The following is a 23,777-nucleotide window of genomic DNA, read 5'->3' on the forward strand; positions in this document are numbered from 1 at the left end:
TTTTCCAAAAATTCTACAAATCGATGATTTTGATTTTTCCTTAATCCCTTTAATAAAACTTAAATTAATCCCTTTAAATTAAAAAGTTAATAAAGAGAGTAACTAGCTTTTCTCATTATATATAGATACGAGTTAAGTTTATATGAAAAAAACTAGTCCATTTCCATCTTAAACTATCACATCTTCTTCTTTTTGTCATTACGAACCAATAATAAAACAGGAGAAAAATCAATTTCAAAGGAAAAAATTCTTATCTAAACTGAAGATGATGAAAATTTAGAAACAAGTCAATATAAGTACAAAAATCTTTAAATAAAATACCATACTTATTCTAATAAAGCATAATGGAATTGCAATTTGGATGGTTCATAGAAGATTAAGTTATGCTCACTAAGTTTTAGGAATGCACAATAATGACCCTAATCATGTAGTCATTTGCTTAATATCTTCCATGAGACAACTACTACTACTATATTTTAGAGACTTTTTAAATGTTACTTTGGTTGAACTCTGAAATTTTCAAGATTACCTTCCCACTAGTTCCTTATTTCAACTAAGGTCTTAAACAAAAAGGAAAAAACAAAATCTTATGATAAGTTACCATAGTACCAATATAATATTTAACAGATAAGATTTAGAGAGAGCAATACATTAAAATTACTCTGTTTTCAAAAATAAAGATAAATATTATATACATTTGTGTTAAAGGGAAGCCAGGATTTTTAAGGTAGTAATAACCACCAAATATGCACTACTGTATTCTTAACTTAGGAGGTGATGAGAGGTCTAAAAAGAAAGATATTTACCACTGTATCAAATTTATTTTCAATAACTGTTAAAAGTGTTTTCTGACAAAAGTTGCCTACATAGAGTCTTAGATTCCAAAACCACATTAAAATTATTTCCCATCTATATGTACATACATGCATATATACCTATATGCATATGCATGTTTATTTATGAATGTTAATAAAATAAATGCATCAAAGATTTGCAAAATAGTCCTTAAGTTTTTATCCATTTTTTAAAAATTAGAGATCTTTAGTTGGCCAAGGATGAAGAATTTGCTGAATGAATCAAATATTTTAAGACTGGTCCAAGGGCCAGTGTGTAATTCTTCATTCTCTCAAAAATTGCCATTATAAGTGAAGAGACAAAGGCAACATAAATAAGCTTCTACAAATCAATGTGGTACTTAAATAAAATTTATATAATTCTACATACTTTTCTACTAGAGGAAAAACTGGAAACTAGTCCATATTTTACTAGTTTCTGCTCAATAATTACATCCATAACACACCTCCTGACAACATACTCTGCCAAGTATTAGGCATGGGTATAGAATGAAACAGATTATATTCCTATTCTCATGGAGCATACTACTCAACCACATCACAACTGATTGAAACAGAAGGTGGATTATTCTTCCTGTCTTTAATATAGTGTTTAATAATAAAAAACAAACAAACAAGTTTGCCATTTGTTAAAAGAAACTTTACAACCATATCATGCATTACAGTGTTAAAATTGTAGGTAATCATTGCTTCATTCATATAACTCATAATTATTTTAAAGCACACTAATTACAGGTAAGATACAAATTATCAATACTTTTTGTAGATGAGAAAATTGATGCTCAAATTATATGCAGGCTGCTCAATTTTGACTCATATAAATGGAAGGCTATGCTCTTTCTACTACTTCATATTTCCTCTATGTAAGGCCCTATACTATATTCAATTACACATATCATCTTCCTTTGAAACTCTTCCATCAGCTTTGATAACACTAAATCCTGTTGCTTGACTCATTGCTCAACTTCACAGACTTTACTTTTGACCTTACTCTTCTAAATCTAAGCATCTCATAAAATTCTATGCTAAGAAGTCTGTTTGTTTCCCTCTCCCTTCTCCATTTTAATAACTCCACCAACTTTAAATACCAGCATTCTGTTGCTAATATTCTAAATTAGATTTCTACTTCTGATTTAATCTCCAGAACTAAAATTTTTATTTAATGTAAGGTATTTCCATCTTATCTCCAGCTTTTGTTGAATCCACACCTGCAACATTTATTTGCCTGTGGCTGAGTGACAGTATCATATGGTCTGTGTTCAAGTGCCACCTTTTAAAAGTTTTAACCTAATGACTTGAAAATGTTCTGCTTCAAACTAACCTCCCCCATTCTTGACCCTTCTTACTACTCTACTTTTCTTCATAGCGCTAAATATCTCAGAACTTACTTTATAATTTACTTTTTAAATATCATATTTCTACTGTTGGCATCTTAGCCTTTGGCTCTGACTAGAAATTACGCACTAGAACAGGGAGAGTAAACTGTGAGTTAAAGCCTATATTCCAGGTGTCTAGAATCATGCCTGACATATACTAGGCACATGATAAATATGAGTTAAGTGAGTAAATAAATGGTTCCTAAGTGCCCTATTCCTGTGAGTAAGGCAAAAGTTCTCATAACAAAGTTGCCTAAAATAAAACTCATATATGCCCTCTAAAAATGGAATAGAAAACCTCAAATCAACCACCTTCTTGACATGTCCCTATGGATGTCTGAGCAGCTCCTGTTACTTGCTTAACGTGAGTCAATGGTCTTTGTCATGGTCTCTAAGAGCCTGCCTGGGCTGCCCTTAGGCACCTCTACAAGCCTTGTATCATACCACTTTCCAACTTCTTTATTATGCTCTTTGGCTTCCTTTCAAATCCATTTCCTACCTCAGGGCCTTTTGACCTGTTCTTTACTCCGTGTTGTAACATCATTTTAAATTCCATCCTTTCACATTGATTGTTCTGAACAATCAACTCTCCTCCCAAGTATATTCAGCGACACCCGTGCAGCACACCACTCCTCTTTATCAGAGACATTCACACACAAGTGCATGTGTGCACTCACACGCCATTGTTGGTGTTGTTTTGGAATCACCCCACATTAGACTATAATATCCATGAGTGCAGGGATCCATATTTCAGATGACAAGTAGTGCCTGGATTATAGTGAGCAACAATGTCTTTTGAATGAAAGGAGGTATGAAAGAAGGAAGAATACAAGAAGATGCTTGTATGAATACTAATTTACTGGACAGTTTCTATCCCTTTCTCTCTTCTCATACATAAAGGACAAAATTCTACTACTCTAATTCTGCTTTTTCTTTCACTACATCCTTTTGTTTTTACCTCACTGTTACTGTTCACTATTCTCTGCCTCAGAGGATAATTCAGTGGACTGTTAACTGATCTTTTAGTCTCTGTATCTATTCATTCCACTGGCACAGTGTTGCCACTGCAGTATGTCTGAAGGTCTACATTATTCACATTACTGTTTGACTCCAAATTGTACAGTGGCTCATTAATTACTAAATAAAATCATGTCTAAACATCTTAGCTTTTAAAGTCCACTATTCTTAGCTCATGTTACATTACCTTCCCTGTTCCCTTCTAGGTTCATGATGACTCCTGTCATTATGAGACATGCTATGTGTCTCACAATGCATTGCACCCCTGGTTCAGGGTGCTATGTCATTTAATATACACAGCATTGTTTTAAGTTATTATCACTCCCTGGTTTGTTAATAAAGAATAAAACTTTGACAATAAGGTTATTACTGAGATCTCACAGCTAATTAGCGATCCCCTGAAGTAACATTAAAAAAACAACAACACAGATGCATCTGGTTCAAAAAAAAGAAAAACCTTTATAAACACTGCACTATGCTGGGTTATCTGTCCATCTTTCAAATGTCTAAATGTTTGCACATTCTTCAAGCACTATTTCAGGAGATACCTGTCACATTGTTTGTTTGTTTGTTTCATACTGGAGCTAGTCTTTCTTAACTGTGAACTTCTATAATAGTAGAAGGTATGTAACAATTCTCACATTTCCTCAAAACTGTAGTTACTTCTGATCATGCCTCAATATTTTTTCCAAATGTAAAAGTCATGAGAAAAGAAACTGTGCCATGTTCATTATTAAGTCACCCATAGTGCTGAGCAGAATGGTTAGCATGTGGGAGATTTTCAGCACATGCTCCCTCATATAGCCCACTATAGGAGGCTGTGTGGTACCCAGCCCAAATCTCCTTTACTCAGCAGAGTACCCATCTCCAAGTTGCTGCCTTAGCATCTGAGGACTTACACCTGCCCTCCTTTCTGCAGGGGGCTTGGCTCAACTGACTGAACAGCCTTGCTTGGGAAGTTAGGGCCCAAAGGCCAACCAATGACTGATGGCAAATATAAAAAGATGATCTTCTTGCCTGTTACGGAATTTATGTTCCAAAGCACATCCCCTGTGGCTCAAGCTGAGACTAGACTTCACCTGAGGCACAGTCTTTCTGGGCTCCATCCCTTCCTCCACCTTTTACAGGTTTCCCCTGAATCACACTCCCTTCATAAACCACCTTTGCAAGAATTCCTATCTCAGGCTCCCTTCAAAGCACTCTCTGACGTGCCATTCTATAAACTGCGGCCACATCAATCTTTAAAATGAAAATATTATATAGATTATGATTAAATAAGGTGTTAACATCAGAGAATTTTTGAAGTGCTTTTTAACTTTTTTATAAGTCTAAAATTAGTGAAAAATAAAAAGTGAAGAAGAGAAAGTACAAAGGTCTTTAAACAATGAAAATAATGTTTGGGCAGATCCTGTCACCCTGCTTGGCAACGCTCTCTCCACTGGCTCCCCTTAAAGCTAGGACAGAATCCGGGCTTCCAGTGTGTCCCAGGTTCTAGATGACCTGCCCCTGGCCACCCAACCACCCTCATGCCTACAATTCTCATACGCTTCTGGGCATGCTGATATTCTTGCTGTTTTTACACAGGCTAAGCACCTTCCTAACTCAGGACCTGCTGTTCTCTCTGCTTGGAAAGCTCTTTGTTCACCTAGTCATGACTTGTTATAACTTTTAACTCAGTTATATGTTCAAATATTACCTTTCTAGAGATCTTTTCTCTGATAATCAGAACTAAGATGGTACCCTCATAACTGTCCATCCCAAACATATACTAATAAACATATTAGTATATGTTTTCTATACAGCAATTTTAACTACCTGACATGATACATTATATATACCTTATTCTCTGCAGAAAGGTAAGTTTTATGGGAGTTGGACTCTTTTCAGAAGGGTAGGAACTTATTTCTTTTTTTTGTGTGTGTATTATATTTTTTAAATTTTTTTATTATTAAATTTAATGCAGTGACATTGATAAATCAGGGTACATATGTTGAGAGAAAACATCTCCAGATTATTTTGACATTTGATTATGCTGTATACCCCTTCCCCAAAGTCAAATTGTCTTCCATCACCTTCTATCTGGTTTTCTTTAGTAACTTATTTCTTTAGCATCTGGAATAATTTCTGGCACCAGGTGAGTGTTCAGTTAGTATTTTTGAAGTCATTGAATGGAGAAACACTTATGCAAACGAACCGAATCCCAAGGACTGCTCATTCCCATAAAGAGTAAAAGCAGTCTATTAGGAGGAAAAAGCACAAGGCACATTACAAGTTAATAAGATTAAAAGTTAAAAAGATATAGTGCCAAATACTATAAAATTTCAACTACAAAAATATTACAAAGCATAACTGTTAAATAACATGTGCTATAGAAAATGTAATCTATCTTTTTGATGGGGATGCAGAAGGTGGGGTTGGAGGGCACAATAGCCACGAGACTTTTGTAGTCTGAAATGTTTTATTGAGGAAGAAGTGCTAAAATTAAATCTTACAAGATGGACACGATCTAGCTAAATATACTAAGTTGGGAGGGCACTCTAGATGGATGGCTGGGAGAGAAATGGAATGAGGTAAAGAGCAAGGAGACAGAACAAAGGCCTGAGCCCCTGAGCAGTCCTCAGAGTACAAAGAGTTTGGGGATGTAGTGATGGCGTGGTGGGAGGCTGATTAGTCAGAGTGAGCACTGAGAATTAAAAGCAAAACACTGTCAAGCCTTTCTATCACAAAAATTATGTTTTCTCAGCTCTTTGTTTATTTATTCTCTAATCCTCTAGTAATATTACCATCTATTTCAACATCATTAACATATATCTGTAAAAATACCCTAATATATTGCTATAAACTGTCAAAGTTTCATGCATGTAAAATCCTACAAACAGCCTTAAAACTTGGGAAATTTTCAAATACTATGCCCATAACATCATGATAAGAACCTGACTTTCACGGTTGGAAAAATATGTCATGAAATGTTAATGACTTTCATAAATTCATACTACAAATTATTTTATCTGCTTGCAAAAATGATTGTATTGCCAATAAAACTAAAAAATTGTAACACCAATATGCTTAAGTATACTGCTACACATTTTAGACTATGTCAAAAATACATCATACCTGTGGGTCTTTGTAAATTTTTCTGTACTAAAATCCTTCTCAAAGTGCCATCCATGGCTGCTTCTTCAATATGGGAGTGGTCCCCCACAACAGTCCAATACATCATCCTGAAAAGATAGGTCTGGTTGTTTAGCCCAGGTATGGTACTGTTATACCTAAACTCTACTGCAAAGCACAGTGTTTCTTCAGATCGTGTGCATCTGATTCATACCAGAGGCCCTGAAAAAGCAGGTTTCTAGGCCCAAATCTAAAGCTACAGAATAAAAACCTCCAATAGAGGGTCCCAGCAATCAACATTTTAAAGTCATAACTATGAACTAAAATTTTGGAGACACTGATTCATAATGTGCACTATAGTTCATTATTTGATAGTAAAAGTTAAGTTTAATTTTGAAAAATTCATTACCATTTTAGAAGAAAAGTATTTCTAACACTTGAAACTATCTTCTTCCCATGACAGAATATTCATTTTATTAGAAATGCTACATCAATGTGTTCTTCCCTTATAATTTTTCTAAGTAAATAACATTTGCTTTTTTTACCCAGCATCCTGTAATTCACTTTATGGATAATCAGGAGTTTAATTTAACACTTATCTACTTTTTTTTGGTTATTGTTCATAAATATAAAAGTAAAAGAGTAAAAAAAAAATTCAAGTAAATGAAAGTAAATGGTTGTTCTAAATTGCTTAAATTTGCCTATACATAATGTGCCTTTGTCTTTTATTTCCACAAACAGCTAAAATCACTAATAATCTACACTAAATATGTTTAACATGTTTAATGTTAAAATTCAATATCAAATTCAATATAGTGGTTATGTGTTTATCACATTAGCTTTATTATTCTGAAATGCACACATAAAACACAAATACACACACAAATTGAATGTATAAGTTTGCAGCCTTTCAAAAAACCCCAAATATTTGCACCTCAATTTGGTGTAAAAATAACATGGACATGCTTCTGTATAAGAGAAATAGAGGAATTGTCAGAAGTCTTGTGAACCTATTATGTGTTGAACATTCATTTCAGAAACATAACTGCAGCACACAGGTGCATCTCTAAAAATGGATACTCATATAAAGAAATACGAATAGTCCAGTCATTAACTTACCCTCTCTTAGGATTTACAGCAATAGCATAGGGTTCTCCAGCCATATTTGTTAAGAGTCTGGTGCAGTTGGGGCCATTCAGCTGTCCTACATTGATAGAGTACCTCAGACTTGTCCAGTGAGTGGTGTAGTAACTGAACCAGTGCATTCTAGAATGATCAGTCCAATAAATATTTCCTGCAACCCAGTCAACTGCAATATCTCTGGGTCTTTTAAATTCAGGGCACTACAAGAAGACAAAAACAATAAACCATTCTTATTTTAAAAAATAAACAGATGAAGTTTTCTATATTTACATGTGTGTAAGAAAATCATATTAACAAGGTCAAGTGTTAATTGTTATAAGGATTTTAAATATACCCGACATCTATTCTTAATAGTTGTAGATGTATAATTTCAGAAATCCTTAAGTGTAAAACTCACAAGAGTTTTACCAATATCATCAACCCTGTTTATCCATCAATCTGATAGAATATTTCCAGATTTCTATTAGGTTAACCTGTGACATCTACCAGTCAGTATTCTTTTGAAAGGAACCATAATTCTGATGACTAACACCATAGAATAGCTTTAACAAATCTATATAAGTAGAATCATACTCTTCTATTTGTGAAGAATTCAACAATTTGTAATTATTCAATATCATCCCTGTGAAATTCATTCATATTGTTGTGCATGCTGGTTGTTAATACTTTTAAAATTTTATTTTTATGTAAGTATCACAATTTGTTAACCATTTTACTAACGATGTTCATTTGGTCTATTTATGGTTTTAGGCCATTACAACCAAAGTCATGGATACTATTCTCTTATATGTGTTTTGGTGAACAAAAACACTCATTTCTATTGAGTTTCTAGCAAAAATTAGAATTGTTGAGTCTAAGGTAAAAATGTTCAGCTTGAATAGATAGTGCTCAAATTTTTTTTTTTCAAAGAGTTTTTACAATACACACTCTTTTTAGGAATTTAAAGAAGTTTCAGCTGCCTGGTATTCTCAGCACATATAACTTGATTCAAAAACTGAAAAAAAATTAGTACAAATTGACACATTTAAAGAGATAGAGCTTTTGAGGAAAGTTACAATCTCTGTCATTTATATTAAATCTGCTAACTTGGATTTTTTTCCTTAATATTTATTATTAAATTATTGTGAGACAAAGGGATGAGAGGTCATTGAGAATAGACAATAAGGAAAATAATGTGTGCTCTTCAAATAACTTGGTCACTTTGAGGAAGAACTAGTGTAGTAATTAGTTTTACATGGCCAGATATATTGTGTATAACCAAAAGTGAGAAAAGATTCATAGGAGCATTATATCAACAATGGAAACAATTATTTTAAGGTATTATAAATAGACATGCAGGCAATGTGTAAGAATATCATTAGGACCTGGTAACCAGTGAAAATATGGGGTTCTGACACATGAAAGTTTCTCATGTGGTTTACTAGTAAACATTTCACTAAGAAGTGGACTTGGATTAAAAGAAAAGAAACTGAACTTCCCAAACAAAGCAAGCAAGCAAACAAACAACCACATGGGAGTGAGAAATAGGAATTACTAATCATTATCTGCTATGTGGTTACTGGGATTTCAAGGAAGAAAAACATGGCTTGAACTAAACACAGAACCCAGCAATTTCTAATGACCTTTATTATCAGTCTTTCACCTACTGGTTTAAAAACTGAAATTATAAAATTTTATAGTATTTTATTTCTGAACTCTAACAAAAAATACTGGGAATCTATTTAGCAATATCTCATACCTAACTGAAATTAAATTAAAAAAAAAAAGCACTCTGCAGACATTCTTTAGAAATGACATCTAAATAATACACATAGACAAGTAGAATATAAAATTTCTCTCAGCCAAATCACAAAATTATTGTCACGTGCCCCAGTATAATTTAAATTAACTCTTTTTTCTTGTTTAGAGGCATTTAAAAGTAATTATATAAACAAATGACATGGGCTTGTCAGTGTAAGTCATAATATATATACAAACATGAGAGACAATGGAAAAAATAATCATTATAATCTGGTTAGAACCTGTTGGAATACATTAACTATTTTCTAACTTCAGTAGAACAAAACTTCAGCATGCAGAAAAATATATTTGTTGTCTAGTATGAGCATAGAAAAATATCTGTTTTTTCCATATGAGCTATACATGGTTTTATATCATATACATGGTATATATATAATATATATACATGGTTTTATATCATAATGGTATCTTGCCAAAATAGGACACATATAATGCAAAGTTCCACTTTTTTAACATTTAGAATTTTCATTTTATTTTACTCATGCTTAAAAAAGTCAGATTATTTTTTTTCCATACATGTACTGCTGACAATTAAGAACCCAAATTCTTAATGTTAATAGAGAATTCACAAGTTTGATTTAGTAATTTTTTTTTTCAGGCAAGTAGTCTGATGAAGATTCTACTAATGATAAATTATAGAAGAATTAATCAATATTTAAGTCGCCCTGCTAGGGTAAAGAAGACTGGTTAAAGAAAAGAAAAAAATGTTACTTTTCAATGCTAAACACAAAAGATATTAATGAGTTAAGACTTATTTAAATTTACACATTTATTCTCTGGTTCCTTGATCAAAGAATTCTTAATGTCATTCCATATCAATTAAAGTAGTTAGAATGTGAGGTGAAGGATGATCATATCTAAAAGTTTCAACTGAAAGTCATGAATTATCAGTGATAAGATGATTCTTATAAAATAAAGGCAGCAGGGTGAAAATGTTGTCAGATGTTCATCCTCAGTGACTCAGAACATTCTGAATGCTCAATGATTTTCAACACTGAAGAGATCAGGATTAGGCCTTGGTCTGGTAGCTTAGTTAGTTAATGCATCATCCAGATATGCCAAGGTTAGTTCAAGTCCCTATCAGGGCACATATAAGAATTAACCAATGACTTCAAAAATGAGTGGAACAACAAATCTCTCTCTCTCTCCTTTCCTCTCTCTCTAAAATCAATAAATTTAAAAATTTTAAAGAGATAGAGAGAGATCAAGACTGAACAGAAAAACAAACAGCAAGGAAAATATGACCAAATTAGGAAATCAACCTTTATAGTGAGTTCCATAGGAATGAAATAGTTCCTCTTTATTGCTCACAGTTAGATCAAGATTATGAATAGCATCTGCCATATAAAAGGGACCCATATTGATATTGGCTGAAGAGTAGAAGGCAGAATTCCTGCTGGATCTTGATATAATGAATTGAAAATTAGGAAATGGTTCAAAATCAATCAGATAAATACAAAAAGTGAAAAACAGGAAAAGTAAACAGGTTCTGGGAGTGAAATGGAATCCACACAAGAAAACATAAACAAGAAAAGATAAAAATGTAGCTGAATCATTTGCCTCCACAGAAGTTGAAAACAAAACTAACACATAATCTTAAAAAGAAGAAAATATAAAACTCTCATTTCCCCTTATGGCTAGCTCATTAGATAGATAGGCCAATGAACTAGAGCACTAATGAAATAGGTCATGTTGAAGAGACAGCAGAGGCATGCAGTTACCTGACAACAAAAGCCATTGTTCACATTGTTGCACAAAGTACAAGACACAGTTTAACTGCATTTTCTTGACAGATAATTTCTTTCTTATTTTAATTAATTTTAATGCAGTGACATTGATAAATCAGGGTACATATGTTCAGAGAAAACACCTCCAGATTATTTTGACATTTGATTATGTTGCATACCCCTCACCCAAAGTCAAATTGTCCTCCTTCACCTTCTATCTAGTTTCCTTTGTGCCTCTCCCCCCCACAACCCCCTCTCTTTCCTTGCTCACCCCCTCCCTACCCCTCTACCCCATGTTCCCATTACATTGTTGTCCATGTCACTGAGTCTCATTTTTATGTCCCATCTATGTATGAGTTGATATAGTTCTTAGTTTTTTCTGATTTACTTATTTCACTCCATGTAATGTTATCAAGGTCCATCCATCTTATTGTAAATGATCCGATGTTATCATTTCTAATGGCTGAGTAGTATTCCATAGTATATATGTACCAAAGCTTTTTAATCCACTCGTCCTCTGACGGACACTTGGGCTGTTTCCAGATCTTCGCTATTGTGAACAATGCTGCTATAAACATGGGGGTGCATTTCTCCTTCTGGAACCGTTCTATGGTGTCCTTGGGATATATTCCTAAAAGTGGAATGGCTGGGTCAAAAGGCAGTGCGATTTTCAATTTTTTGAGGAATCTCCATACTGTTTTCCACAGAGGCTGCACCAGTCTGCATTCCCACCAGCAGTGCAGGAGGGTTCCCTTTTCTCCACATCCTCACCAGCACTTATTCTGTGTTGTTTTGTTGATGAGTGCCATTCTGACCAGTGTGAGGTGATATCTCATTGTGGTTTTAATTTGCATTTCTCTAATGATTAGTGATGTTGAGCATTTTTTCATATGCCTATTAGCCATCTGTATGTCCTCTTTGGAGAAGAGTCTATTCATTTCTTTTGCCCATTTTTTGATTGGTTTGTTTGTCTTTCTGGTGTTCAGATTTACAAGTTCTTTATAAATTTTGTTATTAACCCCTTATCAGACGTACTGTCAAATATGTTCTTCCATTGTGTAGTTTTTCTTTTTATTCTGCTCTTATTGTCTTTGCCTGTACAAAAGCTTTTTAGTTTGATATAGTCCCATTTGTTTATCCTGTCTTTTATTTCACTTGCTGTGGAGATAAATCAGCAAATCTATTGCTGCGAGAGATGTCGGAGAGCTTACTGCCTATGTTTTCTTCTAAGATGCTTATGGTTTCACGACTTACATTTAAGTCTTGTATCCATTTTGAGTTTATTTTTGTGAATGGTGTAAGTTGGTGGTTTAATTTCATTTTTTTGCTGGTAGCTGTCCAATTTTCCCAACACCATTTATTAAAGAGGCTGTCTTTACTCCATTGTATGCCCTTATGTCCTTTGTCAAATATCAGTTTTCCATAGAGCTATGGGTTTATTTCTGGGTTCTTTGTTATGTTCCATTAATCTATATGCCTGTTCTTATGCCAGTACCAGGCTGTTTTGAGTACAACGGCCTTGTAGTATAACTTGATATCAGGAAGTGTGATACCTCCTCCTTTATTCTTCTTTTCTAAGATTGCTGAGGCTATTAGTGTTCTCTTTTGGTTTCATATAAATTTTTGGAATATGTGATCTATATTTTTAAAGTATGTCATTGGTATTGCATTAAATTTATAAATTGCTTTGGGTAATATAGACATTTTAATGATGTTTATTCTTCCTAACCATGAGCACGGTATATGCTCCCACTTGTTTGTATTTTCCTTGATTTCTTTTATCAATGTTTTATAATTTTTGAAGTACAAGTCTTTAGTCTCCTTGGTTAAATGTACTCCTAGGTACTTTATATTTTTGGTTATAATAGTATAGGGGATTGTTTTCTTAATTTCTATTTCTGACTGTTCATTGCTTGTGTATAAAAATGCCTCTGATTTCTGAGTATTAATTTTCTATCCTGCCACTTTGCTGAATTCATTTATCAAGTCCAGTAGTTTTTTGATGGAGACTTTAGGGTTTTCTATATACAATATCATATCATCTGCAAATAATGATAGTTTTACTTCTTCTTTTCCAACTTGTATGCCTTTATTTCTTCTTCTTGTCTAATTGCTGTGGCTAGGACTTCCAGGACTATGTTGAATAAGAGTGGTGAAAGGGGGCACCCCTGCCTTGTTCCTGATCTTAAGGGGATTGCTTATAATTTTTGCCCATTGAGTATGATGTTGGCTGTGGGTGTGTCATAGATGGCTTTTATCATGTTGAGGTATGTTCCCTGTATTCCCACTTTGTTGAGAGTTTTGATCATGAATGAGTGCTGAATTTTATCAAATGCTTTTTCTGCATCTATTGAAATTATCATGTGGTTTTTCTCCTTCCTTTTGTTTATGTGATGCATCACATTGATTGATTTGCAAATATTGTACCAGCCTTGCCTCCCAGAATAAATACCACTTGATCGTGGTGTATGATTTTTCTGTATATTGTTGGATCCGGTTTGCTAATATTTTGTTGAGGATTTTAGCATCTATATTCATCAGGGATATTGGCCTATAATTTTCTTTCTTTGTGTTGTCTTAGCCTGGTTTTGGAATCAGAATTATGCTCGCCTCATAAAAGGAGCTTGGAAGTCTTCCTTCCTCTTGAATTTTTTGAAATAGCTTGAGAAGGATAGGAGTTAGTTCTTCTTTGAATAGTTGGTAGAATTCACTTGTGAAGCCCAGGACTTTTCTTTGTTGGGAGTTTTTTGATAACTGTTTCTATCTCATTTGTTGTAATCAGTCTGTTTAGGTTTTCTGATTCTTCCAGATTGATTTTTGGAAGATTGTATGTTTCAAGGAAGTTGTTCATTTCATCTAGGTTGTCTAGTTTTTTGGCATACAGTTCTTCATAGTATTGTCTTACAATATTTTGTATTTCTGTTGTGTCAGTTGATATTTCTCCACTCTCATTTTTAATTTTATTTATTTGAGTCCTCTCTCTTTTTTTCTTGGTGAGTCTAGTTAAAGGTTCATCAATCTTTTTTGCCTTTTCAAAGAATAGCTCCTAGTTTTATTGATCCTCCATATTGTTTCCTTAGCCTCTGTGTCATTTATTTCTGCTCTCATCTTTATTATTTCCTTCCTTCTACAACATTTGGGCTTTACTTGCTCTTCTTTTTCTAGTTTTTTTAGATGCAGGGTTTATTTGTTTATTTGAGCTTTTTCTAGCTTCTTAAAGTGTGCCTGTAGTGCTATGAACTTCCCTTTCAGTACTGCTTTTGCTGTGTCCCATAAATTTTGAGTTGTATGCTCATTATCATTCATTTCTGGGAATTTTTTTATTTCTTCTTTGATCTCATTCTTCATCCATTTGTTATTTAACAACCTGCTATTTAGTTTCCATGTATTTGAGAATATTTGAGCTTTTCTGTTGTGGTTGATTTCTAGTTTCATGCCATTGTGATCAGAGAAAGTGCTTGATATGATTTCAGTCTTCTTAAATTTGTTGAGACCACTTTTGTGCCCTAACATGTGGTCTATCCTAGAGAATGTACCATGAGCACTTGAAAAGAATGTATATTCTGCTGCTTTAGGGTGAAAGGTTCTGTAGATATCTATTAAATCGAGTTGATCTAGTGTGTCCTTTAAGTGTGCTGTTTCTTTGTTAATTTTTTTTTCTTGTGGATCTATCTAGTGATGTTAATGGGGTATTAAAATCCCCTACTATTATAGTATTGCTGTTGATCTCACCCTTTATATCCATCAAAGTCTGCTTTATATATTTAGGTGCTCTTATATTAGATGCATATATATTTATAATAGTTATAGCTTCCTGTTGGATTGCTCCCCTTATCATTATGTAGTGGCTTTCTTTATCTCTTACTATATTCTTTGTTTTCAAGTCTAATTTGTCTGATATAAGTATTGCTTTCCCAGGTTTTTTTCCATTTCCATTTGCATGAAATGTTTTTTTCCATCCTTTTACCTTCAGTCTATGTGCATCTTTTGTTTTAAAGTGTGTCTCTTGTAGACAGCATATGTATAGGTCCTGTTTTCTTATCCACGCAACTACTCTATGTCTTTTGATTGGATCATTTAATCTATTTACATTTAAGGTTATTATTGATATGTAGTTGTTTATTGCCATTTTATTTTTAAAAGCTGTATTCCTCTTTTGCTATATTCTTTTCCCTCTTTGATCTGTTTACAACAGATCCCTTAGCATTTCTTGCAGCCTTGGTTTGGTTGCAGTGAATTCCTTGAGGTTTTTTTTGTCTGTGAAGCTTTTTATTTCTCCTTCAATTTTAAATGATAGCCTTGCTGAATAAAGTAATCTTGGTTTTAGGTTCTTGTTCTGCATTACTTTGAATATTTTTTGCCATTCCCTTCTGGCCTCAAGTGTTTCTGTTGAAAAGTCTGATGTCATCCTTATGGGGGCTCCTTTGTAGATGATAGCCTTTTTTTCTCTAGCAGCTTTTAATATTTTTTCCCTTTATCACTTAGTTTTGGTATTTTAATTATGATGTGTCTTGGTGTAGGTTTCTTTGGGTTTCTCTTTAATGGAGTTCTCTGTGCTTCTTGAACTGGTGAGAGTTTCTCTTGCATTAATAGAGGGAAGTTTTCAGCTATGATATGATTGAACAAAGTCTCTATCCATTGTTCTTTTTCTTCTTCTTCAGGAACCCCTATGATGCGAATGTTATTTCTCTTTATGTTGTCACAGAGCTCTCTAAGAGTTTCCTCAGACTTTTTGAGTCTCTTTTCTTTTTTCTTCTCTGCTTTCATGCCTTCATTCCAGTTGTCCTCCAACTCACTGATTTGATCCTCAGTTCTATCCATCCTGTTTTTAATTTCTTCCATTGTGTTCTTCATTTCTTATATTTTATTTGTCATCTCCGACTGATTCTTTTTTTAATATTTCAATATCCTTTTTTATACTTGCTATTTCTTTATATAGGTGTTTGTAATGACCATCCATTGTTGTTCTAAGATCCCTAGGCATCCTTACAATCATTATTTTGAACTCTGCATCTGGAAGTTTGGTTATTTCCATATCACTCAGTTCATTTCCTGGATGTTTCTCTTGGGGTTTCATTTGGATTGCACTTCTCTGTCTTCTCATTATATCTGTGTGTTTTGTTTGCAGAGCTGGTTGAGTCTAGGCTTGGTGTTGTCTGTCTCTAGTTTTTAATTGTGTTATTTCTAGGTCTTCTTGGGTTGGCATCAGGTATTATTTGTAATCCACTTTTGGATTTGGGCCACTTTGAAGTCTTGATTTGTTTGTTTTCTTAACAGGTGATTGTCTTGTTTGCTGATCTCAGCAGGGGGCTTACTTGAAACTGTATCCAGGAATGAGGTGGCTATAACATGAGATTCTCAAATCCTCTTCTGCTATTTAATCTCTCTGGGAGTGGGTTGCTTTCTCAGTTTTAGTAGTGGGAGGTGTAGCTCAGATCTCTATGGAGACCTGAGTTACTGCCCCTCCTCCCCACTTCTTGTTTTCAGCTGTGCTTGTTGCGCTGATTGGAGCTGGAGAGATGTCTTGAGATCTATGCCCTGGAAGCACTTTGACTTTTGTTTTGTGGAAGTATCAGCCCCTCTCCAGCTATGGCCGCTTCCAGCATTGAATGAGTCATCTTTTCAGGTCATTCCCTGCATTCTTCTTCTCCTCACTGTCTGTCTCTATCTCTCCCCTCTTTATTTTTGGAAGATAAGCTGGCCCTTTCAATATTCCTCATTCCCTGGTTGCCAGGCAAGTGGTTGTAAGCAATATTTACTGCTCTTTTCCTTGGAGTGAGATACCTTCTGGGCTCTCAGCCTCACCATCCCCTTCTGTTCTTGTAAGCAGGGGAGATTCACGTGCTCCCTACCAGATTTTTTGTGGCTTCTTCTTTGCTCCTTGGTTTTTGAGAGCTGTTTTTGTAGTCCAGATTTGGTTTTTCATGCTGATTTTCATAAATTAGTTTGTAATCCAGTTCGGTGATGTGAGCTGGGAGTCTGTGTGTCTGCCATCTTCAGATCTCTCAATAATTTCTTTCTTAATAGGCTCTCCAAATACTCTGTAGAATGTTAAAGCCTGAGGCATTCTTTTTCATAGAGATATATTAGTCAAATGAATGAAATACCTAAATCTTACAAACTGGCAGTTCAATTGTAGCAAAATCAGAGGGTACTACTTTAAACAACTAATCCTTTACTGCTGTGGACTGGCAGTTATCTGTCATAAACCCAGCCTCAATAAACTAAAGATGATAGTCACTGGAGACATTTATTTTTTTAAAAGCAAGAAGAGAGAAAAACCTAGCATTTGACCTATGGAAATATTACTTTTCTTTTTAGTAAAATCTTAGAGTTAGCAATATACTTTAAGAAAACATAGTTAACACAAGATAGATTAAATTGGTCACATATTTTATTTTTTTGTAATTTTTTTTGTGAGTGTTTGTGTAAATATAAAAAAAAGGAAATTCAGTTCATTTAATTAAAGTTCATTATCTCCTAATGTAGTATGATTAATACAAAGTTGTAAAGCCACTCTAAAAAACATGTGTGTGCATGTGGGAGTGTATGTCACACTATTTACATTTTTGATTCACAAAGTATGAGTCAATAAAAACTTATATTTAGAGCTACAATGTATTAGGGGTCCAAAACCACTGCAGGAATAAAATCCTGGCTTCTATTTATAATTTCTTTTGAAGAAAGAATTATTTCAATTGAATCATTTGAAAGCTATAATTTTCTGTATTAGGATCATGTCAACATGGTACAAACTCTTGCTAGGAAAAAAAAGAAACCAAATAAAAACATTTAATTCTCAAAAAATGTTAAAAAAAAAAGGCCACTTTTGTTTCTGGATTATAGATTCAATATTTTCTATGTGACTTTATTATCTCTAAATATGTTCAGTGTTCTATGAACTTATTTCTTATTATTTACCACCTTTTCTCTAAAAAAGAAAACTGGTTCTCAAAACCTTCACTCACACTCTTTGTAAACAAAGGTTATCATGGAAGATGAGAAAGCATGCTAAATTTAGAGTCAGGAACTGGGCCTAAGCCCTAGACCTACTTTCTCTATATATTATATAGTATATAAAAAAGCTTTGGGGTTATCTGTAAAATTTTGGATTATCTGTAAAATTTTTAGCTTCTAAATACTAAATTATATCACAGTTTAAAATACTACATATTCTATATAAGACTGCATTTTATATAGTCTTAAGTATGTATCTAATGTTAATTATGAATTGTCACACATTAGTCAGTAAGGTAATAATGTGTTAGTATTTAATGAGGTAATTTTTATATCATCTTCCTATTGAGTGACCTGGAATTAAGGAATTAAGTTGACTTCTGACTTTTACATTTTAAATAAGCATAACACTTGAGATGTATTAAAGACTTATCTAAAAGCGTAGATTGTAAAATGATAGGTTGAGGACTAAATTTAAATTCAAGTTAAAAAAAAAACTTTCAGATTCTGACTTTGAAATTGAAGATATATCACTTTAAAAATTTAAACTTTTGGCCTGACCAGGTGTTGATGTGGTGGACAGAGCTTCGAACTGGGATGTGGAGGACCCAGATTTGAGACCTCGAGGTTGCCAACTTGAGCGTGGGCAAATCTGGTTTGAGCAAAGCTCACCAGCTTGAGCCCAAGGTTGCTGGCTCGAGCAAGGGGTCATTTGGTCTGTTGTAGCCCCCCAGGGAAGGCACATATGAGAAATCAATCAATGAACAACTAAGGCGCCTCAAGAATTGATGCTTCTCATCTCTCCCTTCCTGTCTGTCTGTCCCTTTCTCTGACTCTCTGTCACAAAAAAAAAATTAAACTTTTTTTTTTTCATAAACATTAAGGCTATATAAAATAGCATATCAAAAGCAAGCCAGCATTACAGAATGGCAGTCATTCAACGGCTGCCTCCTAATTTAATGAAACGTGTTCAGTTTGCCCCCAACCTGGGAGCCTACACTGTGTTCAATCTGTTTCACACGTCTCTCTTACCCATCCAGATGACTTGCAATCTATGCCTTAAAGAGGCAAAAGAAGTTGACTTGAATGGATAAATCATGCAGCTATAGAAAAGGGGGTTAAGACACAATAAAAAATAGGAAAAGAAGAGTCAGAGAAGCAAATGTTGATAGTGTCTTCCAAAATCATGAGGTGAGCATCTTGTGGATAAACAGAAATATTCAGTGTGTGTAGCAGACCTATATTATATGTGTTTGTATATATATGTCTATTAAGAACACATAAATTGGGCTTTCTCCCGTCTGTCAAATTCATTCAGTTTGTGAATATGTGTGTGTATATAATGCTGAGTTTTGTATATCATCTTCTGCCAGATTCATTAAAATTTGCTTATACTATCTTATTTACTCCCTAGATAAACTAACAATCCAATTTCTAAGTCTAAAACGAACCTGGAATAGTAATGCGGTCACCTCATAGATTACTTTGTGGGCATACAACTGATATTCTTCAGATAATAGTTCATCTTTTTGTGATCCTGTCCCTTCAAACAGTAACTGTTCATTACTTCTTTGGGGATACCTGAAAATATATTACGTAGGCTGGTACCTCTACTGCTTAAACAAGAGCAAGACTATTCTCAATGAAAACAATAATAATGAAAGTGGTATCCTCTTAGTAAAGCAGCTTGATTCATCAGGATAATTAAAGGAGGCAGAGGAAATATCATTTATGAAAGTTCTAAAGCGACTCTGTATTCTTGAAAATAAAATAAGGTCTATGGCTAGAAAAAATGTGTTTGTGGGTCATAGGGGTATGTTCATAGGTATGTGAAGATATGGGAAGGATGTGAAGGAAGATGAAGCTGATAATCATGGTCAGACCTATAAATCAATGATTTTTCAATGGAAATGAATTAGAAGAATTTACTTAGGGATATGTGGTGATTATATTATGGTTTTAAGATTATTTTGGCTGTAGTGTGGAGAATGGATTGGGACTTGGGATCAAAACTAGATATAGGAAAATCACAGGAGGCTCACACAGTGGACCTCACAAGGAAGAAAGTAGAAGTTTAATCTAGGTATTTGTGAGACAGAATTGGATAAAATGGGGTATAGCTGAAGGTAAAAGTATTTAAACTTGTAAAAGATAACTTCCAAAATACTATTTCCCTGTATACCAAATACTTTCAATTAATTTATTGCTTATAATTTAAAAAACAATATGTACCTATATACTTTATTACAGGCTATGTTCTAGATGTTATGGTTACGGTAGTGGCCAAACACAGAAATACCTGCCATCTGGGAACTTATTTATAGAAACATGAAGTAGACAACTGATCATAAACATAATAGATAAATAAATTATATGTTAGTTTAACAAAAGTAGTAGGTCAGCAAGGATCCCAGAATGGGAGTGGAGCAATTGATTGCAATTTTCAATAAGTTACAGATTCAGAAAATGTTATTTGAGCAAAAACTTGAAGGAGTTCAGGAATTGAGTCATGTAGGATATTGGCTGAAAAAAAATATTGTACAAGAGAATAATTCAGGAGAGGACTTACATTTGTAGATAGTGATGAGTTTTATAAATAGCCATGCTTCCTTGAAGACAGTAAGGGGGAAAGTAAAGATGATAAAGTCAGAAAAATTAAGAAGACCAGGTTTTTTAAATGCTTGTAAAACATTATGAGAAATTTGTCTTTTTCAGTGAGGAACCACAGGATATTTTTGATCAGAGATATGATGTGATCGGATTTATGTTTTAGAAGGAGCCTTCTGGCTACTGTGTTTTGAGTAAAAAGAAAAGCAAGACCAGTTAGAAGGCTAGAGCACTAGTTGAGAAGAAAGTTTATAATGGCTCAGAATTAGGCCCTTTCTCTCAAGCTGTCTGGTACTCAGCTCCTGAACATATCTTGAAAGTAGATTAAATCTTATTGTCTGATTTTGAAGTCATGAGAAGAAAGGAGTCAGTGATGACTCCCAGAGTTGTACTTTAGCATGTAGAAAATGGAGTCACCACTGAATGAGATTAGGAAAACAAATTTTGTGCATCACAAATGAAGTTTACTTTCAGGTGTGCTACTTTAAGGACTTTTTTAAACAGTCAAAAGGAAAGGCAAAGTAAGCAGTTAGACAGAGCCTAATGTCTACTAGATCAGTGATCCCTAACCTTTTTTGGGCCACAGACCAGTTTAATGTCAGAAAATATTTTCACGGACTGGCCTTTAGGGTGAGATGGATAAATGTATCACGTGACTGAGACAAGCGTCAAGAGTGAGTCTTAGATGGATGTAACAGAGGGAATCTGGTCATTTTTTAAAAATAAAGCATCGTTTAGACTTAAATATAAATAAAATGGAAATAATGTAAGTTATTTATTCTTTCTCTGTGGACCCGTACCAAATGGCCCATGGACCAGTACCAGTCCGCGGCCCGGGGGTTGGGGACCACTGTACTAGATAACTAGATAACTGTTAGCACATGGATGGATATATGCTAACTGTGAAACTATTTATAGTCTACAAAGAAGTGAGGAAAGTAGAAAAGAGGTGGAATTTCAATATTAAGAGGACAGAAAAAAAATCTAGCAAAAGAGACTGAGATCAAGAGATCAATAAAAGAATAACTATATCAATGACTGATTTTAGGACCATTTTTATTTCAGGGTTGTTATTATATAATCTGGTGAAACAAACAAAACAAAAAGATCTACCTAAGTCTTGACTGGAGAAACTGACATTTTTTACTAGAGAAAGGGTTTTCAATTTTAATACCTTTGACATTTTGGTCAGGAATAATCTTTATTGTGAAGGACCCATTTTTATACCCTGAAGGGTGTAAAGTAGCCTTCCTGGACTCTACTTCACTCCTTGCTAGCAGCAGTTCCCAGCTGGGACAATTAAATATATCTCCAGGCATTACCAAATTTTCTTAGGGTGGGTGGAGAAGCAGATGGTTGCTTCTCCTGTGTGCCCTGACTGGGAATCGAACCCAGGACATCCACATAAGGGGCCGATGCTCTACCACTGAGCCAACTGGCCAGGGCTATCTACCACTATTTCTAACTGGGAACAAATCCTCCTAAGTGGTCTATGTCTGGTTGAGCTTTACCCCACCAAATCCATTCTCTACGTAAAAAAGCAAATTCTCTTAGATATAAATAAAATGACCTTACTTCCTTTTTAGGTCCAGCTCAAATCTCCTCTCTTTGAATGGACCTTTACTGATAATTTTATTTAAAGAATACTTATAACATCAGAGTGCTTCTTTCTTAGTTCATTACTTATTTCATTCAGTATACATTCTAAAATAATAATTTTTGTATTTATTTATGTGTTAAATTGACTTTGTTCCCCAGAATCTAAACTTCATGAGAACAAGATTCACTATGTCTTCATTATTGTATCCTGAGAATCTAGCACCAAACCTAATAAACAGAAATCTTTAAGAAAAGCTTTGGTTATGAAAGAATAAAACTTGATTGGTTTTCCTTATAATGTTATATAGTCCAATCAATAATTTCATCAAGATTATTAATTTTAGGATCATATGTTTTATATAGCCATATAAAATTTATATTCAGTAAAATTCTGAATATTGACACAACTGTTACAGGACAATTTAACTTTAACCAGTATGTATTTGATGAATGCTTATTTTATCCAGTCAACAACACAAAGTGGCAATAATGTAATGATCTGATAGTTTTAGATTTATTCTAAAGTATTTATAATCAATGATTATAGTTGTGAACTGGTTTAACTAATCAAATGATTGTATTTTTGCTATGCAACTTAGTTCAATTTAGAATTATAATGGTTACAATTAATTTTTAATATTAAAAAATAAAAAAGGATGTAAAAAGAAACTATCAATTATTTCTAGTATCTAAATGTCCTAAAATAAGTTTTTAAAGATTTTGCTGGACCTGGCCAGTTGGCTCAATGGTGGAATATTGGTCCAGTGTGTGAATGTCCTGGGTTCAATTCCTGGTCAGGGCACAAAAGAGAAGTGCCCATCCGATTCTCCATCTCTACCCCTCTCCTCCTTCTCTCTATCACTCTCGCTCTTCTCCTTCTTCAATCATGGCTAGATTGGATTGAGTTGGCTCTGGGTGCTGAGGATGGCCTTATGGCCTCTGCCTCAGGTGCTAAGAAGAGCTTGGTAGCTGAGCAACAGAACAAAGCTCGAGATGGGCACAGCATCGCCCCTTAGTGGGCTTGCTGGGTGGATCCCAGTTGAGGCACATGTAGGAGTCTGTCTCTGCCTCTTCTCCTCTCACTGAATTAAAAAGTATATATGTATTGCTGCATACACACACACACACTTAAGTGTGAATACATATGCACACCTATACACTCAAGCGCATGTGTGTATATGTGCACGTGCTTGTGATATATACAGATCCATATATTGGGTATGAGGTTTTAGCTAGTACTCCAATTAAAATTATTGAAACCCAGTAAAAATAATTTAATTGGATACTGCATTAAAATATTTTCCAGAAAAATAATGGCCTCATTGACATTTTGAAGAAAAGATATAGTTATTAATGAATAAAATTATAAACATGTTTATTTTAAACATTCTCTTTTGTATAATAGAGACTATGCCAAAAATAGTTTCTCATACTCATTTCTCAAAATCAGGTAGATTAGATGAACCATTTGTTTTTACTCAAGAATATTTCGTTCTTTAATGGTAAAAATCTAATCTGTATTTTAGTAATTTGCATTTTTACAAGCATTGACCTACTTTATGTGCTTGTCATCATGTACTTTACTG

The 23,777-nt window shown here is 34.0% G+C and overlaps 1 protein-coding gene and 1 non-coding gene across 2 annotated transcripts in view; both read right to left on the bottom strand.

Annotated features, from left to right (window-relative positions):
* Positions 1-23,777, bottom strand: part of LRP1B (LDL receptor related protein 1B) — a 2,108,848-nt gene that overhangs the window by 92,240 nt on the left and 1,992,831 nt on the right. The window contains exons 78-79 of the mRNA XM_066345498.1: positions 7,478-7,701; positions 6,362-6,468 (exon numbers count right to left, since the gene is read on the bottom strand). Of these exons, the coding sequence (XP_066201595.1) occupies positions 6,362-6,468; positions 7,478-7,701 (331 nt within the window). The remainder of the gene's footprint in view (positions 1-6,361; positions 6,469-7,477; positions 7,702-23,777) is intronic.
* On the bottom strand, positions 21,963-22,038 carry TRNAK-CUU (transfer RNA lysine (anticodon CUU)). The gene has a single exon. It is a non-coding gene; the product is annotated as a tRNA-Lys (tRNA).

The sequence above is a fragment of the Saccopteryx leptura genome, chromosome 7, assembly GCF_036850995.1.
Source record: "Saccopteryx leptura isolate mSacLep1 chromosome 7, mSacLep1_pri_phased_curated, whole genome shotgun sequence".
Lineage (NCBI taxonomy): Eukaryota > Metazoa > Chordata > Mammalia > Chiroptera > Emballonuridae > Saccopteryx > Saccopteryx leptura.